The 17335-nt window shown below is 53.1% G+C and overlaps 9 protein-coding genes across 9 annotated transcripts; 6 read left to right on the top strand and 3 right to left on the bottom strand.

Moving 5' to 3' along the window:
* Window positions 1–191: 191 nt before the first annotated feature.
* On the top strand, window positions 192–3156 carry PG985_010906 (peptidase S8/S53 domain-containing protein; the record flags this gene model as incomplete). The annotated part of the gene is made up of 5 exons (XM_066830673.1): window positions 192–210; window positions 283–1018; window positions 1074–2048; window positions 2097–2475; window positions 2557–3156. The coding sequence occupies 5 exons, from the start codon at window positions 192–194 to the stop codon at window positions 3154–3156; spliced, it is 2709 nt and encodes a 902-aa protein (XP_066681355.1).
* Window positions 3157–3517: 361 nt separating this feature from the next.
* PG985_010905 (uncharacterized protein) lies at window positions 3518–4384 on the top strand (the record flags this gene model as incomplete). Its single annotated transcript, XM_066830672.1, has 1 exon — window positions 3518–4384. One exon carries the CDS (start codon window positions 3518–3520, stop codon window positions 4382–4384), a length of 867 nt encoding a protein of 288 aa, XP_066681354.1.
* Window positions 4385–4962: 578 nt separating this feature from the next.
* Window positions 4963–6486, bottom strand: PG985_010904 (uncharacterized protein; the record flags this gene model as incomplete). Its single annotated transcript, XM_066830671.1, has 5 exons — window positions 4963–5140; window positions 5226–5743; window positions 5800–5850; window positions 5904–6182; window positions 6247–6486. The coding sequence occupies 5 exons, from the start codon at window positions 6484–6486 to the stop codon at window positions 4963–4965; spliced, it is 1266 nt and encodes a 421-aa protein (XP_066681353.1).
* A 783-nt stretch (window positions 6487–7269) lies between these two features.
* PG985_010903 (major facilitator superfamily domain-containing protein) lies at window positions 7270–9480 on the top strand (the record flags this gene model as incomplete). The annotated part of the gene is made up of 6 exons (XM_066830670.1): window positions 7270–7629; window positions 7697–7748; window positions 8045–8191; window positions 8244–8750; window positions 8820–8980; window positions 9052–9480. 6 exons carry the CDS (start codon window positions 7270–7272, stop codon window positions 9478–9480), a joined length of 1656 nt encoding a protein of 551 aa, XP_066681352.1.
* Window positions 9481–10447: 967 nt separating this feature from the next.
* Window positions 10448–11730, top strand: PG985_010902 (Fructosamine/Ketosamine-3-kinase; the record flags this gene model as incomplete). The annotated part of the gene is made up of 5 exons (XM_066830669.1): window positions 10448–10529; window positions 10612–11310; window positions 11386–11512; window positions 11558–11614; window positions 11670–11730. 5 exons carry the CDS (start codon window positions 10448–10450, stop codon window positions 11728–11730), a joined length of 1026 nt encoding a protein of 341 aa, XP_066681351.1.
* A 134-nt stretch (window positions 11731–11864) lies between these two features.
* PG985_010901 (uncharacterized protein) lies at window positions 11865–13577 on the bottom strand (the record flags this gene model as incomplete). The annotated part of the gene is made up of 6 exons (XM_066830668.1): window positions 11865–11878; window positions 11991–12090; window positions 12144–12206; window positions 12267–12933; window positions 13005–13089; window positions 13151–13577. 6 exons carry the CDS (start codon window positions 13575–13577, stop codon window positions 11865–11867), a joined length of 1356 nt encoding a protein of 451 aa, XP_066681350.1.
* A 496-nt stretch (window positions 13578–14073) lies between these two features.
* On the top strand, window positions 14074–15123 carry PG985_010900 (Fructosamine kinase-domain-containing protein; the record flags this gene model as incomplete). Its single annotated transcript, XM_066830667.1, is given in 5 exon segments — window positions 14074–14155; window positions 14226–14332; window positions 14401–14832; window positions 14863–14993; window positions 15012–15123. 5 exon segments carry the CDS (start codon window positions 14074–14076, stop codon window positions 15121–15123), a joined length of 864 nt encoding a protein of 287 aa, XP_066681349.1.
* A 67-nt stretch (window positions 15124–15190) lies between these two features.
* On the top strand, window positions 15191–15457 carry PG985_010899 (uncharacterized protein; the record flags this gene model as incomplete). The annotated part of the gene is made up of 2 exons (XM_066830666.1): window positions 15191–15327; window positions 15385–15457. 2 exons carry the CDS (start codon window positions 15191–15193, stop codon window positions 15455–15457), a joined length of 210 nt encoding a protein of 69 aa, XP_066681348.1.
* Window positions 15458–15485: 28 nt separating this feature from the next.
* PG985_010898 (uncharacterized protein) lies at window positions 15486–16958 on the bottom strand (the record flags this gene model as incomplete). The annotated part of the gene is made up of 1 exon (XM_066830665.1): window positions 15486–16958. The coding sequence occupies one exon, from the start codon at window positions 16956–16958 to the stop codon at window positions 15486–15488; it is 1473 nt and encodes a 490-aa protein (XP_066681347.1).
* Between the last annotated feature and the right edge of the window lie 377 nt (window positions 16959–17335).

Here is a 17335-nt window from a genome sequence, read left to right as displayed (position 1 = left end):
TGTTGTAAGACATGGCCAGCCACATTTGAACGAGCGGGGTTTATATCGCAGCTTATACCTGATTGGCTATATCTACGCATTCGAGATAGGCGTGTTACCATGCTTAGCATTAATGGCAATGTCAGCATGAACGACTTGAGTCTGCGCCTACATGTTCCCGTACATCGAGGACCACCACGCCTGTCTCAACCATGGGCCGTTACGGGACACGTGAGTTGAAAGATAGATTGATAAAATCTACAGAATGGAGGACGCTGGAAGCCTGTAAGCCTCTCTTTGCAGATAGGATTCCTTGGAAATTAGTTGGGACTACCACCACTCATCCCCAAGAGAACGATGAAGCGAAATTTGACAATGCGATCGATGCATTCAAGTGGGAATTATCCTTCATATTCGTCAACAAACCACGGGAGCGGATCAACGTACAAGAATTCGATTCCTGCATGCGGACACTGCGCGATCTATTGGAACATTTGGAAAGTCTAGTTAGCAACCAGATTGTCGACCACCATTTAGAGCAAAACCGTGCGTACCCGAATCTCTACGATACGACCCTACTACAACATGAGCCTCCGAATACCTCCAACAACCAATATAAAAAGCTGCAGATACTAGCGGGGTTGCGACAAGATGATGGGACGACTGAAGCCATGCATTGCACGCGCTGGCTAACCCTCACAAACACGAATGAGCAATACGAGATGGGGTCCTATCTCGCATACTGTCTCAACAAATGTTTGGAGTCTTTGCAGCATGACATGCGACGTCCGATATGTCAACCACAAAACCACGACCCATCGAACTGGGAAAGTTTGAAAGCTCAAAAGATGTCATCACAACTATACCGTGTGCTTGCAGACAACGTCGATGCCTGCAAACCACAATCCCATCAAGTCATGTTCCAGCTAGACGGCTACAAAATAGAAGAAGTTGATGAACCTGCGGTGTTTGACGTCTTCATAAACTGCTGCAGTCAGAAAGAGATTTGGCGGGGAAGTACATATACAGCAATATCCAAGTAAGTGTGCTGAGCTCCTACTGAGCATTGAGAGATGATATACTAATTCAAAAAGAGGAGAGCTTCGCCCGAAGAATTTGAACTTTATATCCAACTTCTGTGGCGATGTCAAACAATCGACCCAGACGAGTTTATGGTTCTGTGAGAATCATCTTTGGTACTCGCAAACAGTCTCGAACCCGCGGTTATATCCAGACGCCTTTCCTTCCATGCCCCTTGAGAAGTTGTTGGAAGAAGGCTACCTTCGTGAGGTCAACGCTCGAGGTCCTCCCGGTATTCAAATAGAACTCAAGGTTGTGTTGGCACTTTCATTGGCCCGATGCCTGTTACATTTCTTCCCTGGTTCCTGGACCCAAAGCCCTTGGACTGCCGAGAACATCCACTTCGTATACAACATCCCTAAAAACGAGGTGCTGAACATACAATATCCATATATTAATTGTAGACTATCTCGGGATATCCCACATCGTTACTCTGCACTGGACTTGACGACTCTCCAAGAGTTTTTCTCATCATTCGCCTGCTTACTCTTCGAGATCGAAACAGGTGTCAAATTTGAAACCAGAGGAGATGATATGAGAGAGGCGCTTGAGGAAGCTCTGTTTAATAGACGTTCGGCAAATAGCGACCGCGAGCTCTATTATCAAGCCGTCGAAGGGGCTCTAGGACTGGACGACTCACTCAAGATCGAAAAAGATAGTAACAAGGCGGACGATCCGGTGGCACGAATGCGTAAAGTTATCTACTTTACTGTCGTCCGTCCACTACAGCAAAGATATGAGAACTGGACACAACCGGAGAGGCTACGAATACCTCGGACGCTGCGACTTCATGGTCGCGGAACAGTCCCTGTTCCCAGAATCTGGTATTCGGCAGATATCGAGGCCACGTCGCTTAGTACCACCTTGTCTCAACCACCTGCTTCGAGAAAGAGATCATACACAAGTGGCCCAGAGCCTTGTTTAACGCGACAGCACAAAAAGCCTCGGGTTACAATCATGTTCGATGGCGTAGACAGTCAGAATTGCGAGTGAGTCAACTTACACTAATAAACATATACCACCCTCTGACCTTATAGGCATGCCATCCAAGCGAGAAGTTTCTTCCAAGAATACGACCGGTATTTATCAGACTATCGGGATCCGAAGACTAACACCCAGAGAGCCGAGCCCAGGATACGCATCGTCCTTATTGACACTGGTATCGACAAGGAAGACTCAACAATCATGGGATTAATCAGAGGCATAAAAGACGAGCGGAAACTGCAAGGGTCACCCGCCCAAGATCGCGATCCCATCAAGCATATCCAGAGCTTCATGGGTGACTCTGGTCTCGACACATGCAGCCATGGTACATATAATGCCAGTCTCCTCCTAAAATTGGCGCCCGATGCCGACATATACATCGCTAAAGTATCCTCTGATATGTCATTTGAGGACAAAGCTCCTATAGCAAAGGTACGTAATGGTAGTGTTGCCCACCGTTTAGAGCTGTTGTCGTTGCCTTGCCACTGGTTACTGACATTGCTGGTAACGCAGGCTATAGACTGGGCTCTTTCCATTGAGGCCAATATCATCAACATGTCATTCGGAATGTCTACTCCAGATACGGATGTAGAGAAAGCTATACAACGTGCAGACGGAAAAGCCATCATGTTGGCCGCGGCATCCAACTATGGAGCAAACCGACGACGTACATTTCCAGCATCCGATCTAAGGGTTATAGGCATCCACGCCACTTCTGGAAATGGGGCCAGAGGGTCTATCAACCCCTCATTCCGTGATGAGCATGACCGGTTCGGAACACTAGGATTGGGCCTCGAGTTTTCCTGGCAGGGTCAACCGCCCGTCTTCAAGTCCGGAACATCATATGCTTCGCCCGTGGCAGCAGCCACAGCGGCAAACTGGCTTGAATGGTTGGGTCGTGTTGCAGAAGAGCATGGTAGTGACGTGTCAAACAAGGAAATCGAAAGGTGGCGCAGTGCCACATGCCTCCGAACAGTCTTCCAAGAACTGATGTCAGCTGAGTGCGACGGGCTGCACTACATTGCCCCATGGCACTTTTGGAAATCTGATAAGACTGGAGTGACTGACAGGGACTTATTGGGAACCATAAAGGCGGCTTTATACCAGAAGTAGTTTAAAGCAAGCAATCTCAACGTAAATGCACTCGACAGCATATTTTCGATACTCTTGAAAGGTAAATGTCGTTTTCAATGTATGCCCTGTTACCCTTACAAACGGAGGACATGATGGATTTGGTGGCAACACGATCGGGATTGGATCAACCAATTGGAGGGCGAACCTGCTTACCACATAAATGATTCGTCGAAGTAGCGGATGCCTCTTTCTTGGAGGTATATATCCCATTGTGTCGCTTATTGCATCAACCAAACAATCATCTGTTCAGCCTGATTCCTACGAAAGCAACCCAGCGCCATTTCGCTCACGACCCGAACACCATTTCGTTTCACAAGTATCACCGTAGATAAGAAAAGCAATGTCGAAAACCTATATTTTCGCACCCAATTTCAATATCTCACCGCCTCCCACCGGTCCCCTGCATCTCGGCGACATCATCACTGAGCCCCTGGGCCCCGAACTCGTGGCTCTCAATCGACTGAATCGTATTGCGATCCCCGAAGCTAACCAGACGCCTGTCGATGCCAAGCAGGGTTTCAGCGCAACGCGCAGGGACCTGCTAGCCGGTCGCCTAGGGCTCTGGGCCAGTTTCTTGGGCACCATCGGGCTGCCGCTGGGTATCGAGGCCGGCGTGGCACTCGAGCGCCACTCCGACGAGGTCCTCCTTGTCGACACACTCGAGACACACGAGATACTCGCCACCGACAACTTGGTGCGTCAGACCGTTAAACTACCGGGCGTGAGAACGTACCTTCAGGCGGCGACTGAACGAAGCGGACCCTTTCGAGGGGGTAGGAAGTCAACGTCAGTGTATATGGTAACGGGACTGAAGATCGCGCGCGGGGCGAGCCTGAAAAGCGAGAAGGGAAGCCTAGCGGAGGCGACGTTGGGTTTAACGTCGGAGTTGGCCGACGTCCAACCCCTTATCAAGCTCAGTCAGCAGCGCACACGCGGGTTTGGGTTTGAGTACTCGACCCCCTTCGTCGTCGCCTTCAGGGTCCGAAAGATCATGTGGGCACGCGGTGGCGACGACGTGAGCCATCGTCTCTGGACCAAGAGTGCGAGTATGATGGACGATGGAAGTGACCCGAAGAATCGAGACGGGTCGGTTGAGAATGTTGTGTCATGGGATGATGATGGGTCGGAGGAGCTGGGGGATGGTGAGGTGGCACTGTGCCGGGAGGATGACGAGGGTATACGGTGGATTGTGCCCGAAATCGATTGATATCATATCTGTTACTGGACAACAAATACGTCTTCGACGTGAAGAGCCTACTAGAGCGTGCAATTGGATGTGCCGCAAGCCATAGCGCCCGATCATGCCAAGTTGATATGATTGCCATCTGAGCAACGGGAGAAGGAGACCATGCCGCTGGAACTTTTCCGATGGTTCTGGAGATAGCTACATGGAGGAAAAACTGAATATTGGAAAATTTCCCATAATGCGTTTCTATTGATCCACGTCATGGTGAGTGATGATGGCCGTAGATTTGACACTTGTAAGCCAAAATGCATGATCTTTACAGTACTCGACGAGCCAAGGGCATTGCAAGCAACACAGCATCGATATAATGACTCGAATCAAAGGAGTGTTCTGAAAAGAATGTGTGCAGCCGCAGTAATAAGTCTGCAACGTCCAAGTCCACCCATCTTCTCCTTAAAGTCACAACCTAAGCCGAACCGCCCACCTTCTGTAGCACGACGCCTAAAAGGACGACTACTCTGGCACCGGATGGTAGACCCTAATCAAAATGACCGAGGTAGTTCAGCCTAATATGATGCCTAAGTTTGGCGGCCACTCCTTTAAGCCTGGGCGGAAGGCACGTCCCAGTGGACCTCTAGCATCGAGAGATGTGATCCCTCGACTTGAACCACCTTGTGAAGAACGAATCTTTCATCGGCTGCTGCTAGTAAAGCCTTCCAGTCGTCCAGATATCGATCACGGCTGTTGAAGAAGGTCTTCAAACTCATGTCAATCGCCCTATTATTAGTCCCGTCGGGTCAGTTTTTAAGGTCTTTGGACAGCGACAGTCAAGCCAACGCCTTCAGAGAGTGGGGCGTCATACCTCTGAACCCGCTCTTCGCTGATCGGAACAGTGTTTGGCGGGGTCATGCACTTGTCCTGGATGAGGAGCTTTGCCCCGCTTCGCAGAGCAGGAACCTGAGCCTTCAAAAGGTTAATGGCGTTCTTGTCGTTCCAGTTGCGCAAGGTCATGCGGAAGAAGTAAACATCGGCCTGGACTGTCTGTGGCGTGAAGAGCTCGTGTTCCATGAAGTCGACGCGTCCCTTGAGCTCTTCGGGGACCTCTGCTCCCTTGATCATCATCGGCCCGTCTTGGACCAGGAACTTCGTCTTGTCGAAGTGCTTGGCGAGGTCCATGGCGACTGTACCCCGGGACCCTCCGACGTTCACAATGTACGCGTCTCCGAGAGACGCCCAGTCATAGGCCTTCTTCACTACCATGTCGCCACAGCCTGGAACGTGGTCGATGGATCCCATGCCAGCTCCGAAGCGCATCGCTCGCTCAGGGTCGCTTTGAAGGACCTCAAAGACCGACTTTCCGCCGTTGGCAAGAGCAAAGCCCTATACATAACAGGATTAGCTCATGGCCCGGCTGCAGAAACCCTCTATGCACTCACAGTTTCCGTGATATCGTCGGATGCTGGCCATTTCTCATACGCGTCCGCAACCTGTGATAATTATAAGCATGCCGGGTCAACACATGTGCTGTCTATTCACTCACCCTGGCGCAGGCTGGCCATGTATCTTTGCCTTCGAACTTGGCCCATGCCTGGATGTGCGGGAGGCTCATGAACTTGGAGACGTTGGTGTGAGCCGCCATTTCGGGCTCCGGCTCCTGGAGGACACGCATGGCCATCGCGTGCCTAAGCACACGCCTGACCTCGGCGTGGGGCAGGCCCGTCTTCTTGGAAACGTCTGCGAAGGAGACCTTGCCGCCGGCAGGCACCATGTCCAGAATGCCGAGCCGACAGACCGTGTCGAGACTGATGGTATTGGAGATCTGACAAAGGTTTAATTACAGATCTATGGATTGATTGCCTTGGCTTCAGCGTAGAAGGGCTTACCGCAGCAAACTTGAAAATCAGCATCAGAGGCTCTGTGAGCACTTCGTTGAGCTCGGCAGTCGCATCAAGGATCTGAGCGCGGAGACTATACATGTCCTCGGGGAAGGTCTGGGGGCCGTCCTCGTCAAAGGTTGGAGATGGCAATCCCTGATCTGACAGACGCTTCTGAAATTCGTTGACAGAAGCGCTGATCTGAGCAGCCAACTCGACGATTCTGGGAGTGTTGGTGGACGACGCCATGATTGCTGAGGGCTATGATGTTGAAGTCTGAGGGGTGGTGGAGAAACGGAGAGCGCAGGCAATGCAGTTCTTGGAATTGAACAGTGATCGCGTGGAAACAGAGCTTCAGGTCGAGAGCTTTAACTTCAGAGGGGATGGGCTGTCGTCGGTATTGGACAAGGTTCTGCCCAAAATATGATACCTGAAGCCAGGAGGGAGCGTTTGGTCAAATATTGGTGGCCCAACAGGCCGGGTCGTTCTAAACATAACCCCTTACTTCCCGCACTACCAACGCAACAAGAAGGTCCTCCAATGGGCACACAGCAACCAACCAAGCGTTGACCTTCAATGTTGTAAATCTCGCTTGGGATACCAATTACATCGGTCCTCGGCAGATTCCTCCAGTGAATCTCCAGGGTCGAAATGAGAGCTCCCTCATTCAAGTACGTTCGATGCAGGACAAACCGTTGGTCCGCCGCAGCGAGCAGCGCCTTCCACTGGTCCACAACTCCCAACCGGATCCAAGACCCTGCTTCCGTTCATTTCCGAGTGGACTCCAGGCACATGTACTGTAATTTGATATCTGCGCATAGTGTGTTACACCGACCTCAGGTAGGCCGGCGTGGTCGGTGCGGTGCAAACGTAGGCCTCCCTATCAGGCACCAACCAGAGCCATCTGGCCGTGCCGGCAAAGTTCCTGGTTTTCAGACTTGGCTCTCCCGACTGAAATCTTGCTTCTGCAGGACGTGATCCTTCAACATCCAGATTCCAGGTCCGCGCATGCCCTCCAGTACCCTCACGACGATGGCTACCGCGCAGGCCACGAACGAGATCCCGTCCGGCCCGGCCACGCCGCCGGACGATAGTCTTGCCGTTGACGAGCGTTCAGAGGCCAACACCAAGCCCGTCTTTTTCAAGCCCAAGCCGAACCCCGAGTATGTGACCGGCGCCAAACTCTACCTCATCATATTTGCCATGGCGTTCGCCAGCTTCCTTAGTATCCTGGACAATATGATCGTTAGCACGGCAAGTCTGGTCTCCCGATCGATGACCTCAGGTTTCGGGCTAATCGTACAGTTCGGTCCAGGCCATACCGAAGATCACCAACGACTTCCATTCTCTTGCCGATGTCGGTTGGTACGCCAGTGCCTATCAGTTCGGGAGGTACGCCTTGCGTATCCCCTACCTATGAGACAGCTGTTTGCGGGTCTAACTTTATCGTGCCCTCAAGTGCTGCACCGCAGCCACTAACAGGGAGAATTTACAAGTACTTCAATACCAAGGTTTGTATTGTATATGCGCTGCTTCTGTTTCGAATCCGAGTTCTGACTGGCGCAGCGGGCCTTTCTCGCCTTCTTTGCCGTGTTCGAAATCGGCTCGATTCTCTGCGGTGCTGCTACCTCTTCGGCCATGTTCATCGTCGGCCGTTTCGTTGCGGGCGTTGGGAATGCAGGTATCGCCACCGGTGCCATCGCCATTATTTCCAATTGCGCGCCTCTTCAGAAGCGTCCAAGTAAGCGAGGGTCCTGGGAATCTCTATAAACTTCGTAACACTAACATGTTTGGCTAGTGCTGATAGGACTGACCATGGGATGTGAGTCACTCATTCATCAGGAAACCTTTGCCGTGGACCGGACTAACTCGCGACCAACAGTCAACATGCTTGGACTTGTTTTAGGGCCCTTGATAGGGGGCGCTTTTACAACTTATAGTACCTGGCGGTGGTGTACGTCTTCGCTTCCCCATTCTCTCCCTGGATGATTGACTTACGGAGGCAGGCTTTTATGTGAACGTCCCGGTTGGCGCAGTGGCCATACTTGCCATAGTCTTTCTGCACACGCCCGAGGAGAGCCTTAAGCCCCCAGCCCGCACGCTACTACCAAGACTACACCACCATCTTGACCTTGTGGGCTTCTTTCTCTTTGCGCCTGCTGTGTTGCAACTCCTCCTCGCTCTCCAGTTTGGCGGCGGCCAGACGTATGCCTGGAGCTCTTCTCAGGTAATAGGTCTCTTCTGCGGCGCCGCGGCGACCGCAGTCGTCTGGTTCTTCTGGAATCGATTCCGAGGAGACGAGGCAATGCTGCCGCGCGCCCTGATCAGACAAAAGAACGTCTTGGCGTCATGCATCTTCATAGCTTTCATGATGTCCGCTGTCTTTGGAGCGATCTACTATCTCCCCATTTATTTCCAGGCTGTCAAAGGAGCGAGTGCAATGCTGAGTGCAGTGTACCTCCTTCCAATGATAGTCGCGCAGCTCATAACGGCTGCCCTGACAGGAGCTGTTGGTAAGTTGAAAGGCCGTGGCCCATACGCACAACTAGGAGCTCACTGCAGATACTGACGCGCGAGTGCAGTAAGCAAGATTGGCTATATAATTCCCGTGGCTGTCGTTTCCACGGTGTTCCTGTCCACCGGAACCGGTCTTTACTCCCTCCTCCAACCCGACACCCCAGTTGGTCCATGGATAGGGTACCAAATCCTTGGCGGCATCGGCTTCGGCGCCGGGTTGCAGCTGGTTCGTCAACTCTCCGTGACGCAATATGCGGACGTTATTCATATCTTTCTGACTCACTGAACGGTGTATAGCCTATCATATCCGTCCAAGCGGCGATGGCTGGCGAGGAGCTGGCCTCTGGCATCGCCTTTGTTATCTTCGGCCAGGCTATCGGGCCCACGATCGTCATGAGCCTCTACAACATCATCTTCCTGGATACCTTAAACAGGGAGATTCCCCGCCTTGCGCCAGGAGTCGACCCCCAAGCCATTGTAGGCGCAGGAGTCTCCGGATTCCGCTCCTTCGTCTCGGCTGAACATTTGCCCGGTGTTTCCGCTGCATACGCAAACAGCATCGACCGCATCTTTTACTTGGCAGCTGGCATGGCGGCGGCCAATGGGATATTTGTCTGGGGAATGGGCTGGCATGATGTGAGGAAGAAGGACGAGGGCAGCATAGACGCCGAAAGCGGCGGTAAGGACCGTAGCCAGAGCGCAGAAGAGGGTGAAAAGGCAGCTTGAAGTTGCGGCTTAGGACTGCGTGTTCTTCGGCTGTTCAAGCGGGCAGCCAGGCTGGCCTTGGAAAGGTGCCATTTGAGAACCCAGAGTGGCAAAGATACACCACAATGACCACAATAGCCCACGCGAAAGGGCTTCTTGATTCCATTCTGCCGGATAAGTTCTTGACTGAGAAGTTGAATGAGTTAATTATAGATTATGAGTTGTAATTACATTTTCCTCAAACGGCGGAGGCCATCCTGCCATTGTTGAAAGCCAGACCCTCCGATTTATACATTATTCTCATCGTCGCTACCACCGAGGTACTAACCTGTGTATACATGATTAGGTGTGTTCTTTTGAACTGTATAGTTATTAAATAGAACGAATATATTTAAAGATGGCATTTTCAGCTAAACCCACTAGTTCTGACTCGCTAAAGAAGAAAGCAGGTGAAAGAATAAGGGAAGGGGGCTATTAGTACGTGACAGTCACTGGCCACCAACACCTGGTCGATTTGTGGCGTTTAGATAAACGTCGCTGTTGTAACGTGTTTAGGGAGAAGGATAGAATGAGAACTCATCGACAATAGGTAACCCAATTGCAGAAAAGATATCCGTTTACAATGGGAGGTTCGAGGGTCCGCAGGATCCCTACGACGCCAGTTAGGCTGGCGGCGATGGCGGGGGGAGCCAGAGCCAAAGGGCCTTCCGGGACTCGCCAGAATCTGGGTGATTGTATGAGTTTGGGGCAGTCCATCTTTGACAGTGATTCGTAGCCGCCTAGCTGTGTCGTATGGCGAATAATAGCCTGTAGCTATCTTGCAGTGTTGCTTCAAAATTGAGCAGTCAAATCCCGGGGCGCTGGAACCCGATTCTACATGTTCTCCGCCGTAACATGTGCACTCGGTTCAAACCATGGGTTGGTCCCTTCAATCCGCTGTATGGTTACTTTTTGCCTTCCGTCTTATTCACATCATCCATTGGCAACAATGGCGGAGCTTAACGGGATCCCGAAGCCGATTGGCTACAAACTTCTCGAAGCTATCGAAGTAGACGATGCTTTATTGAAGCGTAAGTATATATAGCAAGGCTGGTGGCACCAGTGCTGCACCTAATGGATTCTGATCTGATCTTTACTCACTGCCCCTGTCAGACTTCCCCGAGGCGTCCAAGTTCGTCAGTGCCGAGCGCCACGGTGCCAGTTTCTGGACGAGCACTGCTCGCATTGATCTTGAACTGGCTGACGGCACTCCATACCGTCTTTTCCTCAAAACGGCCACTGGCGACTTGGGCATGAGCATACTCAGAGGCGAATACCATGGGGTCAAAGCGATTCACAGGTTCACCCCTGACGGCATTCCGCGTCCGGTCGCCTGGGGCACCTACATGTCGGACCCCAACACGCACTTCTATCTCTGCGAGTTCATGGACATGAAGAACGAGCTTCCCGACATCCAGAAGTTCTCCTCCATGCTGGCCAAGCTCCATCAGGACAGCATGGCTTCACCGGACTCCCCCAGTCGCTTCGGCTTCCACGCCATGACCCACGAGGGCAGCATGTACCAGGACGTGACGTGGTGCACGACGTGGGAGGAGTTCTTCCGGCGTCGCTTGCAGTCCTTCGTCGACCAAGAGGTCGTCGCGCAAGGCCCCAGCAAGGAGCTCGACGAGGTCCTGCCGAGGTTCATGGACAGAGTCATCCCCCGCCTCCTTCGGCCGCTCATAACACATGGCCGCAGCCCCCGGCCTGCCTTGCTGCATGGCGATATATGGTACGGTAACCTGGCCACCAACGCAAAAACGGGGCAGCCAATCTATTTCGACCCTGCCGTTTTCTGGGGGCATAACGAATGTGAGAAACTCCATCCAACGCCCCCTCGATAACACACGTAGTGGAATTTGGGTTTTCTCAATCGGGTGTCTGCAGATGATGTCGGTAGTATGGCCACGCCGCGCTATCAACTTGGACGAGACTGGATGGAAGAATATCACAAGGTCTTCCCTAAATCAGCCCCTGAGGATGATTACGAGGACCGCAATGCGCTCTATGCAATGTAAGTCGTCAGAACTTTGATACCAATAAGGCTGACACGAGGTAGAAGCGGGCATTTCTGTGCGTCCACTCTTTACCCAGAGAATAAGAACTTTCGGAAGATGTAAGTTTGATTGGAGTTCTAAAAGGCTATGTTATATCCGTCTGACGGCGAGCAGGGCCATTGAAGATATGAAGAAGCTCCTGGAGAAGTTCCCCCATGGGTATCAGGGCGAGTGACCTGTCGAATTCCCCTCATTCGTTGAGCAGGACCGCGATTGGGAGGTTTGAATGTGGACATAGTTAGTTGATCGCCGCAAGTATGTAGTATACTTGTTCATTCGACTGTCATTATGTACTTGCGACGTGCCGCGCTAGTCTCCATTTCCTACCATACATCCGCTCGATAAGATAGAAGAACCCTGCAAGTAGACAGAACGACCCGAGCAACGTGAAAGCCCAGCCAAATCCTATTTCATCAATAATTATCTGCAACGTACCGACAAGAGCCGCCGACATGATGCATCGTACAATGTTAGATGACGCTTGGGCGGTAGCGGGGACGTCTTCATTGATGTCGACTAATAGAGTGTTATTGATCTGACCAAGGTGTTAGTGGAGTGCGTCTCCGGTAACCACTCAATCGCGCTTACATTGAAGCATGTCTGTATCGAGAGACCGGCGAAGAACAAGCAGATCAATGGGCCCGCCATATGCTACATAGACTGGTCAGTCTGTATCATGCATAATCGGAGGAATGAACCGAGTACACCCACAACATGGTGATGGACTAGCCACCCATAGGTCACAACAGAAACCAGCGCCACGAGAGTGGGGAGAAACACGCTTCTGAGGCGAGCCTCTTCGACGGGAAAGTGTAACAGATCATCGCCAGATACCTTGTTAATGGGCAGTCCATGGGACTGCGCCACGATGCGGTAGTCGCGATCAATCCATCTCCCAGACACAAAAGTCGAGATGATGGCCCCGGCACCGAACGGCAGGTAAACGAACCCAGCCCGCAGATAATCTAGATGATACACCTCGACAAATGATGTCGACAGTGAAGTGTGGATGCAGAAGTACACCGTGTACAGAAAGCTTCCGGGCATGATGCTAACGGCAACATCCCTTCGAGACAGGACTACGAGACTCTTGAGGGGATTCGGAATTCTTAGAGCCCTTGGAGGCAAGTCAATGATATCCGCATTACCCTGTCGTGCCCACGGCCGTAATACCCCTGGGAGAAGAGGGTGTGAGAGCTTCAGGGGCCTGACTGCTCCGTTCCCCACCAAAGCCCGGTTCGTCTCCGGGAGTAGGAGAATCATCAGTACGAGGCAGATGCCTGATACTATGGCGAGGAACCAGAATATCCACCTCCATCCAGGCCCGGAAGCCATGGCACCACCGATAACAGGCCCGATGCTTGGGGCGGTGGTGATTCTGCATCGGGTACCAAGTTAGCCCTGCATGGCGGCAAACGTAAAGGAGTTAGTTAGTTCACGGTTACTTACCCAAAGGAGAGAGCCGACACAAAAGAACCCCTTTCGCTGGGTGCCGCGATATCCGCAAGGACTCCGTACGCGACAGAGAAGGTCCCTGCGAATTGCAATTCTAATCAGTAAGACTTTTTTGTCAAAGACACGATTTCTGGTCATACCAGAGATACCGGCGCTTTGCAGCATGCGCAATAGTAACAACGCCACGAAGGAACGCTGCGAAGCAATACCGATATTGGCCGCCACGTACAGCGTCAGCGTCGCGGCATACAACGGGCGTCGCCCCAGAGTGTCGGCGGCATCCCCCACGATGGCCGGAGCCACGGCCGAAACGACCAGATAGGAGGTCACGGTCAGGTTGACCAGACCGATGGTCGAATTGAGATCTTCTGCGATCGAAGAGATAGCCGGGTAGTAGATGAAGTTGCTCAAGGTCGAGAACCATGCGGCCAAGGCGATTAGAGCTACGATGACCCGTCTTTCGACCTTGCTGAACTTGGTGTATGGTCGGGGCGGAGGAACGGGCGTCGGTGGCTGAGTTGGACAAGCCACCACGTTTTCCTCCTTTGGTTCGGTGTAACCTGCCATGGCCCGAGAAAATTAACGGCGTCTTAGGCTTGTTTGACATGGAAACACAGCATGGGACTACGGGGAAGTTTATTTCAAGCGCCCGGGTAGTGGTATAAACGATGTGTAGCTGCGCCGAAATTACCAGTAAGGAAGGGCCCTAGGCAGTGGCACCCCTTTTCCAGTGGGAAGTCGCATCGTACTTACACGAGCGGGGTCTGGATCGTTATCTTGGCGCTGCAGCTTCCCCCAACCAACACACAAACTGCTATGCCGTATCGCATGCCAGTCTGCCAACAGCCCACCTCCAGTGACGACAGACACATTGCTCTTCAAGTTCTGGTACCATTTGCCATGTCTCTTGAGGGCATTGGCCCACTTCTGAGGCAACGCCCCAAGAGGAATGCTATGTGCTTTGGCACCTGTCTACCTACATCTTGAGGAATTTCGAGATGCTTGCCAGCCAGCTGCACTCACACAGACGGCCTGCGTCTTGAACTGTCTGTCACCAGTCATCATGTCGCCTCAATATTGGGAGGTGCAGAACAACGCCAAGGTCCATGAAGGGGATGTCGAACTTGATAGAAACATCATTGCCCGTATGAACAACCGCGAACACCATATGAACCACGTATACCTTCAGGCATTGACGCCACTTAAAGCTCCCAGCCGGTGCGAGGATCCGAAGCTCTCGCGGCCATGGCGCAAGTAATTGGAATACTACGGCCCGTGTCGATGTAGAAGTTGGCGGTGAATCGAAGTCCTTCTTTCTCAAGGTTCGAGTCGTCATCCCAGACTCCAAGCAAGTTGGACGCACTATACTGACCGAGCTGCGACTGTGCAGTTGACGGCCGGCCCCAAAGCACAAGCCATGCTCCAGGGCGAGTATGAGTCGATGCTCTTGATCAACCGCTTCGTGCCAGAGTTCTCGCCGAAGCCGCTTGCCTGGGGCAAATGCGCCGAGTCGGACCGCCACTTCCTCCTGTTCGAGTTCCACGCCTTGCAAAAGGGACCCCTCGCCATCCCGCGCTTCATAAACGCCGTCGCCCAGCTCCACAAGCGCAGTCGAGCAGCCCATCCAAAGCAGCAGCTGCTGCCCCAGAAGTTCGGCTTCCACATCACCACGTTCAACGGCACGCTGGCCCAGGATAACACATGGGCCGAGACCTGGGAAGAGTTCTACGTCCGCGGAATGCGCCGGATGCTGCAGCTCGAAGAGGAGGCCGGCGGGCCCTGTGAGGAACTGAAGCGGCTCAGCGAGCCGTTCCTAGCTAAGGTTTAACCCCGGCTGCTGCGGCCCTTGGAGACGGGCGGGCGGCAGATCGATCCGGTTCTCCTCCATGGCGATTTGTGGATGGGGAATGTGGCGGCGCAGGAGGCGACTGGCGAACTGCTGATGTTCGACTCTTCGGCCTTCTGGGGCCACCACGAATGCACGTCTTTCCCTTAGCATAGCCCCCCCCCCCCCCAGCATCGACTCGGCGTTTCGTCCGACTTCCGAAAACTGACCTGGCGTCTCATAGATGAGCTCGCCACCTTGCGGCCCTTGGCCAACGACTGGGCATGAGAGTGTATAGAAAGCTACCACGCTATCTTACCCAAGTCCGAGCCACAAGAAGACTGGGAAGGTCGAAATGCACTTTATGCCGTGTAAGCTGAAGCTTTATCCAGTTTCTCTTTCGTTTCTGCTGACCCTGCTCTACTATCTGACCAGGCGCGTCATCATCCACGATACAGCATTGTATCCTGACGTTGCGCATTTCAGAACGATGTGGGTACCCAGTGGAATCGGACCTCTAGAACTGTTTTGCTGATCGCGATCTCACAGGCTGATTGAAGAAATGAGGAAGCTGGTGGAGCAATTCGGCCAAGGACATCGCGAGGATGGAACCGACACATGATTGAGGCAACTCTAGCCTTCGGATCAAGCTACATAGAAAACTCAAGATCTGCCGTGGCGTTCCCCCATCGTGCGTAGAGCCAGTCTATCGGTGGCCGATTCTTTGGCTTCCACGGGCCTGTGTTGCCACACACTGGCAGCCTCCCCTTTGCTTCGCGGACGTACGTGGAATCCAGCTGCCATATGCTCTGGGGAGCTCCAGTAGCAACAGCCTCGGGCACTCGCGGTACTGCCGACCTAGCCCCTTTACTCTGCATGTAGCTCATCAGTCGCACCAGGTACATGGCGGTATTGTCGGTTCCCAGGGTCCAGGAGTTGTTGGTATAACCCAGCATGAACATCATGTTGGGAACTCCATCCAACATGCAGCCATTCCAAACGAATCTACCACACCAGGCAATATCCTTCCCGTCAACTCGTATATCAATGTTGCCGCCGAGCACCATGCGATGGCCAGTGGCGGTGATAATAATGTCGGCATCCACCGCCTCACCACCACGCATCCGGATGCCCTGTTCTGTAACCGCGGCGATCTCTCCAGTAATCAACCGGACACTCGGCCGATGGAATGAATGGAAGAACGCCGCGTTCGGATCCAAGCATAACCTCTGCCTCCACGGATCGTACCGCGGGGTGAAATGAGGGTCCACGGGAACGTGGGCCGGCAGCTCCTTCAGGGCCTCCTGAGCGAGCCTGTCCCGAACCACATTGGGGAAACGCTGGGAGAACAGTACGAGGAGATACGGGTTTATCATATTATACAGCCATCTCCAGGCGAGCAGCAGTCCGCGGGGCACCCTCGTTGTCGCTTCCCAGCTCGGCCTGGCGGCGACGTAGGTCGGGCTCCGCTGGATCATCGTGACCTGGCCGGCTTCCTTGGCAATAGCGGGGAGGAGCGAGACGGCGGTGGCGCCGCTTCCGATGAGGGCCAGTTTCTGGTTCGCGTAGGGGAAGTCGCGGGGCCAGTTTTGGGGGTGGATGACTCGGCCTTGGAACGTGCTCAGCCCTGGAATGTCTGGCTTGATGGGCGACTCGTAGTCGACGTACCCGGTGCCCATGATGATCCAGCGGGCGAGGTAGCGCTTTGGCTGTTGCTGCAGTCCCTGGCGGTTGGCGGCCGTTACGGTCCATTCTTGGCGCTTAGAGCTCCAGTCGACCCCGGAGACCTTGTGGCGGAACCGGATGTGGTCGTCTATGCGATGCTTGGAGACGGCGTCGTGCAGGTACTCCATGATCTCGGTGCCTTGAGCGATGGGTTTCGTAAAGGGCCAGCGGTGCCAAGCGAGCCCGTAGGTGTAGACCTGGCTGTCGGACCGGACTCCCGGGTATCTGAACTGGTCCCACACCCCGCCGATGTCGTCGCGGGCATCGAGGATGACGAAGCTGCTACCGGGCTGCTGCTTCATGAGCCGGTACGCGCAGTTGATGCCCGCGAAGCCGGCGCCGATGATGATGACATCGAAGGTTTCGGGGTTATTCAGGTCTGGGCTGGTGTCAGACATTGAGGGCGGATTGAGTTTAGCAAGGGACATTCTGGTATTGAGAGGGTGTAGGAACCGGATAGCCTAGAAGATCAATGCGGTTGGTTGCAAGGGCGATTGTTATACATCTTCCACCCCCTCACTTGAAGTTCCTCCGAGGCTTCCACCGCAGCCAGTTGTTGATCCAGACGGGAATGTTACACCGAGCGAAGAGCATTTCGCTAAAGCATGTTATGAACTACGTAATTGATCAAAAGCCGAGCCTCGGATATCTTCGGACGATACACACTAGGACGGTGAGCTCAAATCCAATTACACCAGTAAAGCTTCCCCCGTGTACTTTCTAGATTCAGGTCTCAACATTTGCGACTAACAAGATGGGAAGTATATAAATTATT

The sequence above is a fragment of the Apiospora marii genome (genome assembly GCF_038362585.1).
Source record: "Apiospora marii strain CBS 49790 chromosome Unknown utg000007l_segment0_segment0, whole genome shotgun sequence".
Classification (NCBI taxonomy): Eukaryota; Fungi; Ascomycota; class Sordariomycetes; order Amphisphaeriales; family Apiosporaceae; genus Apiospora; species Apiospora marii.
Note: the sequence above shows the minus strand (reverse complement) of the source record. Positions and strands in the feature narration are given on the sequence as shown.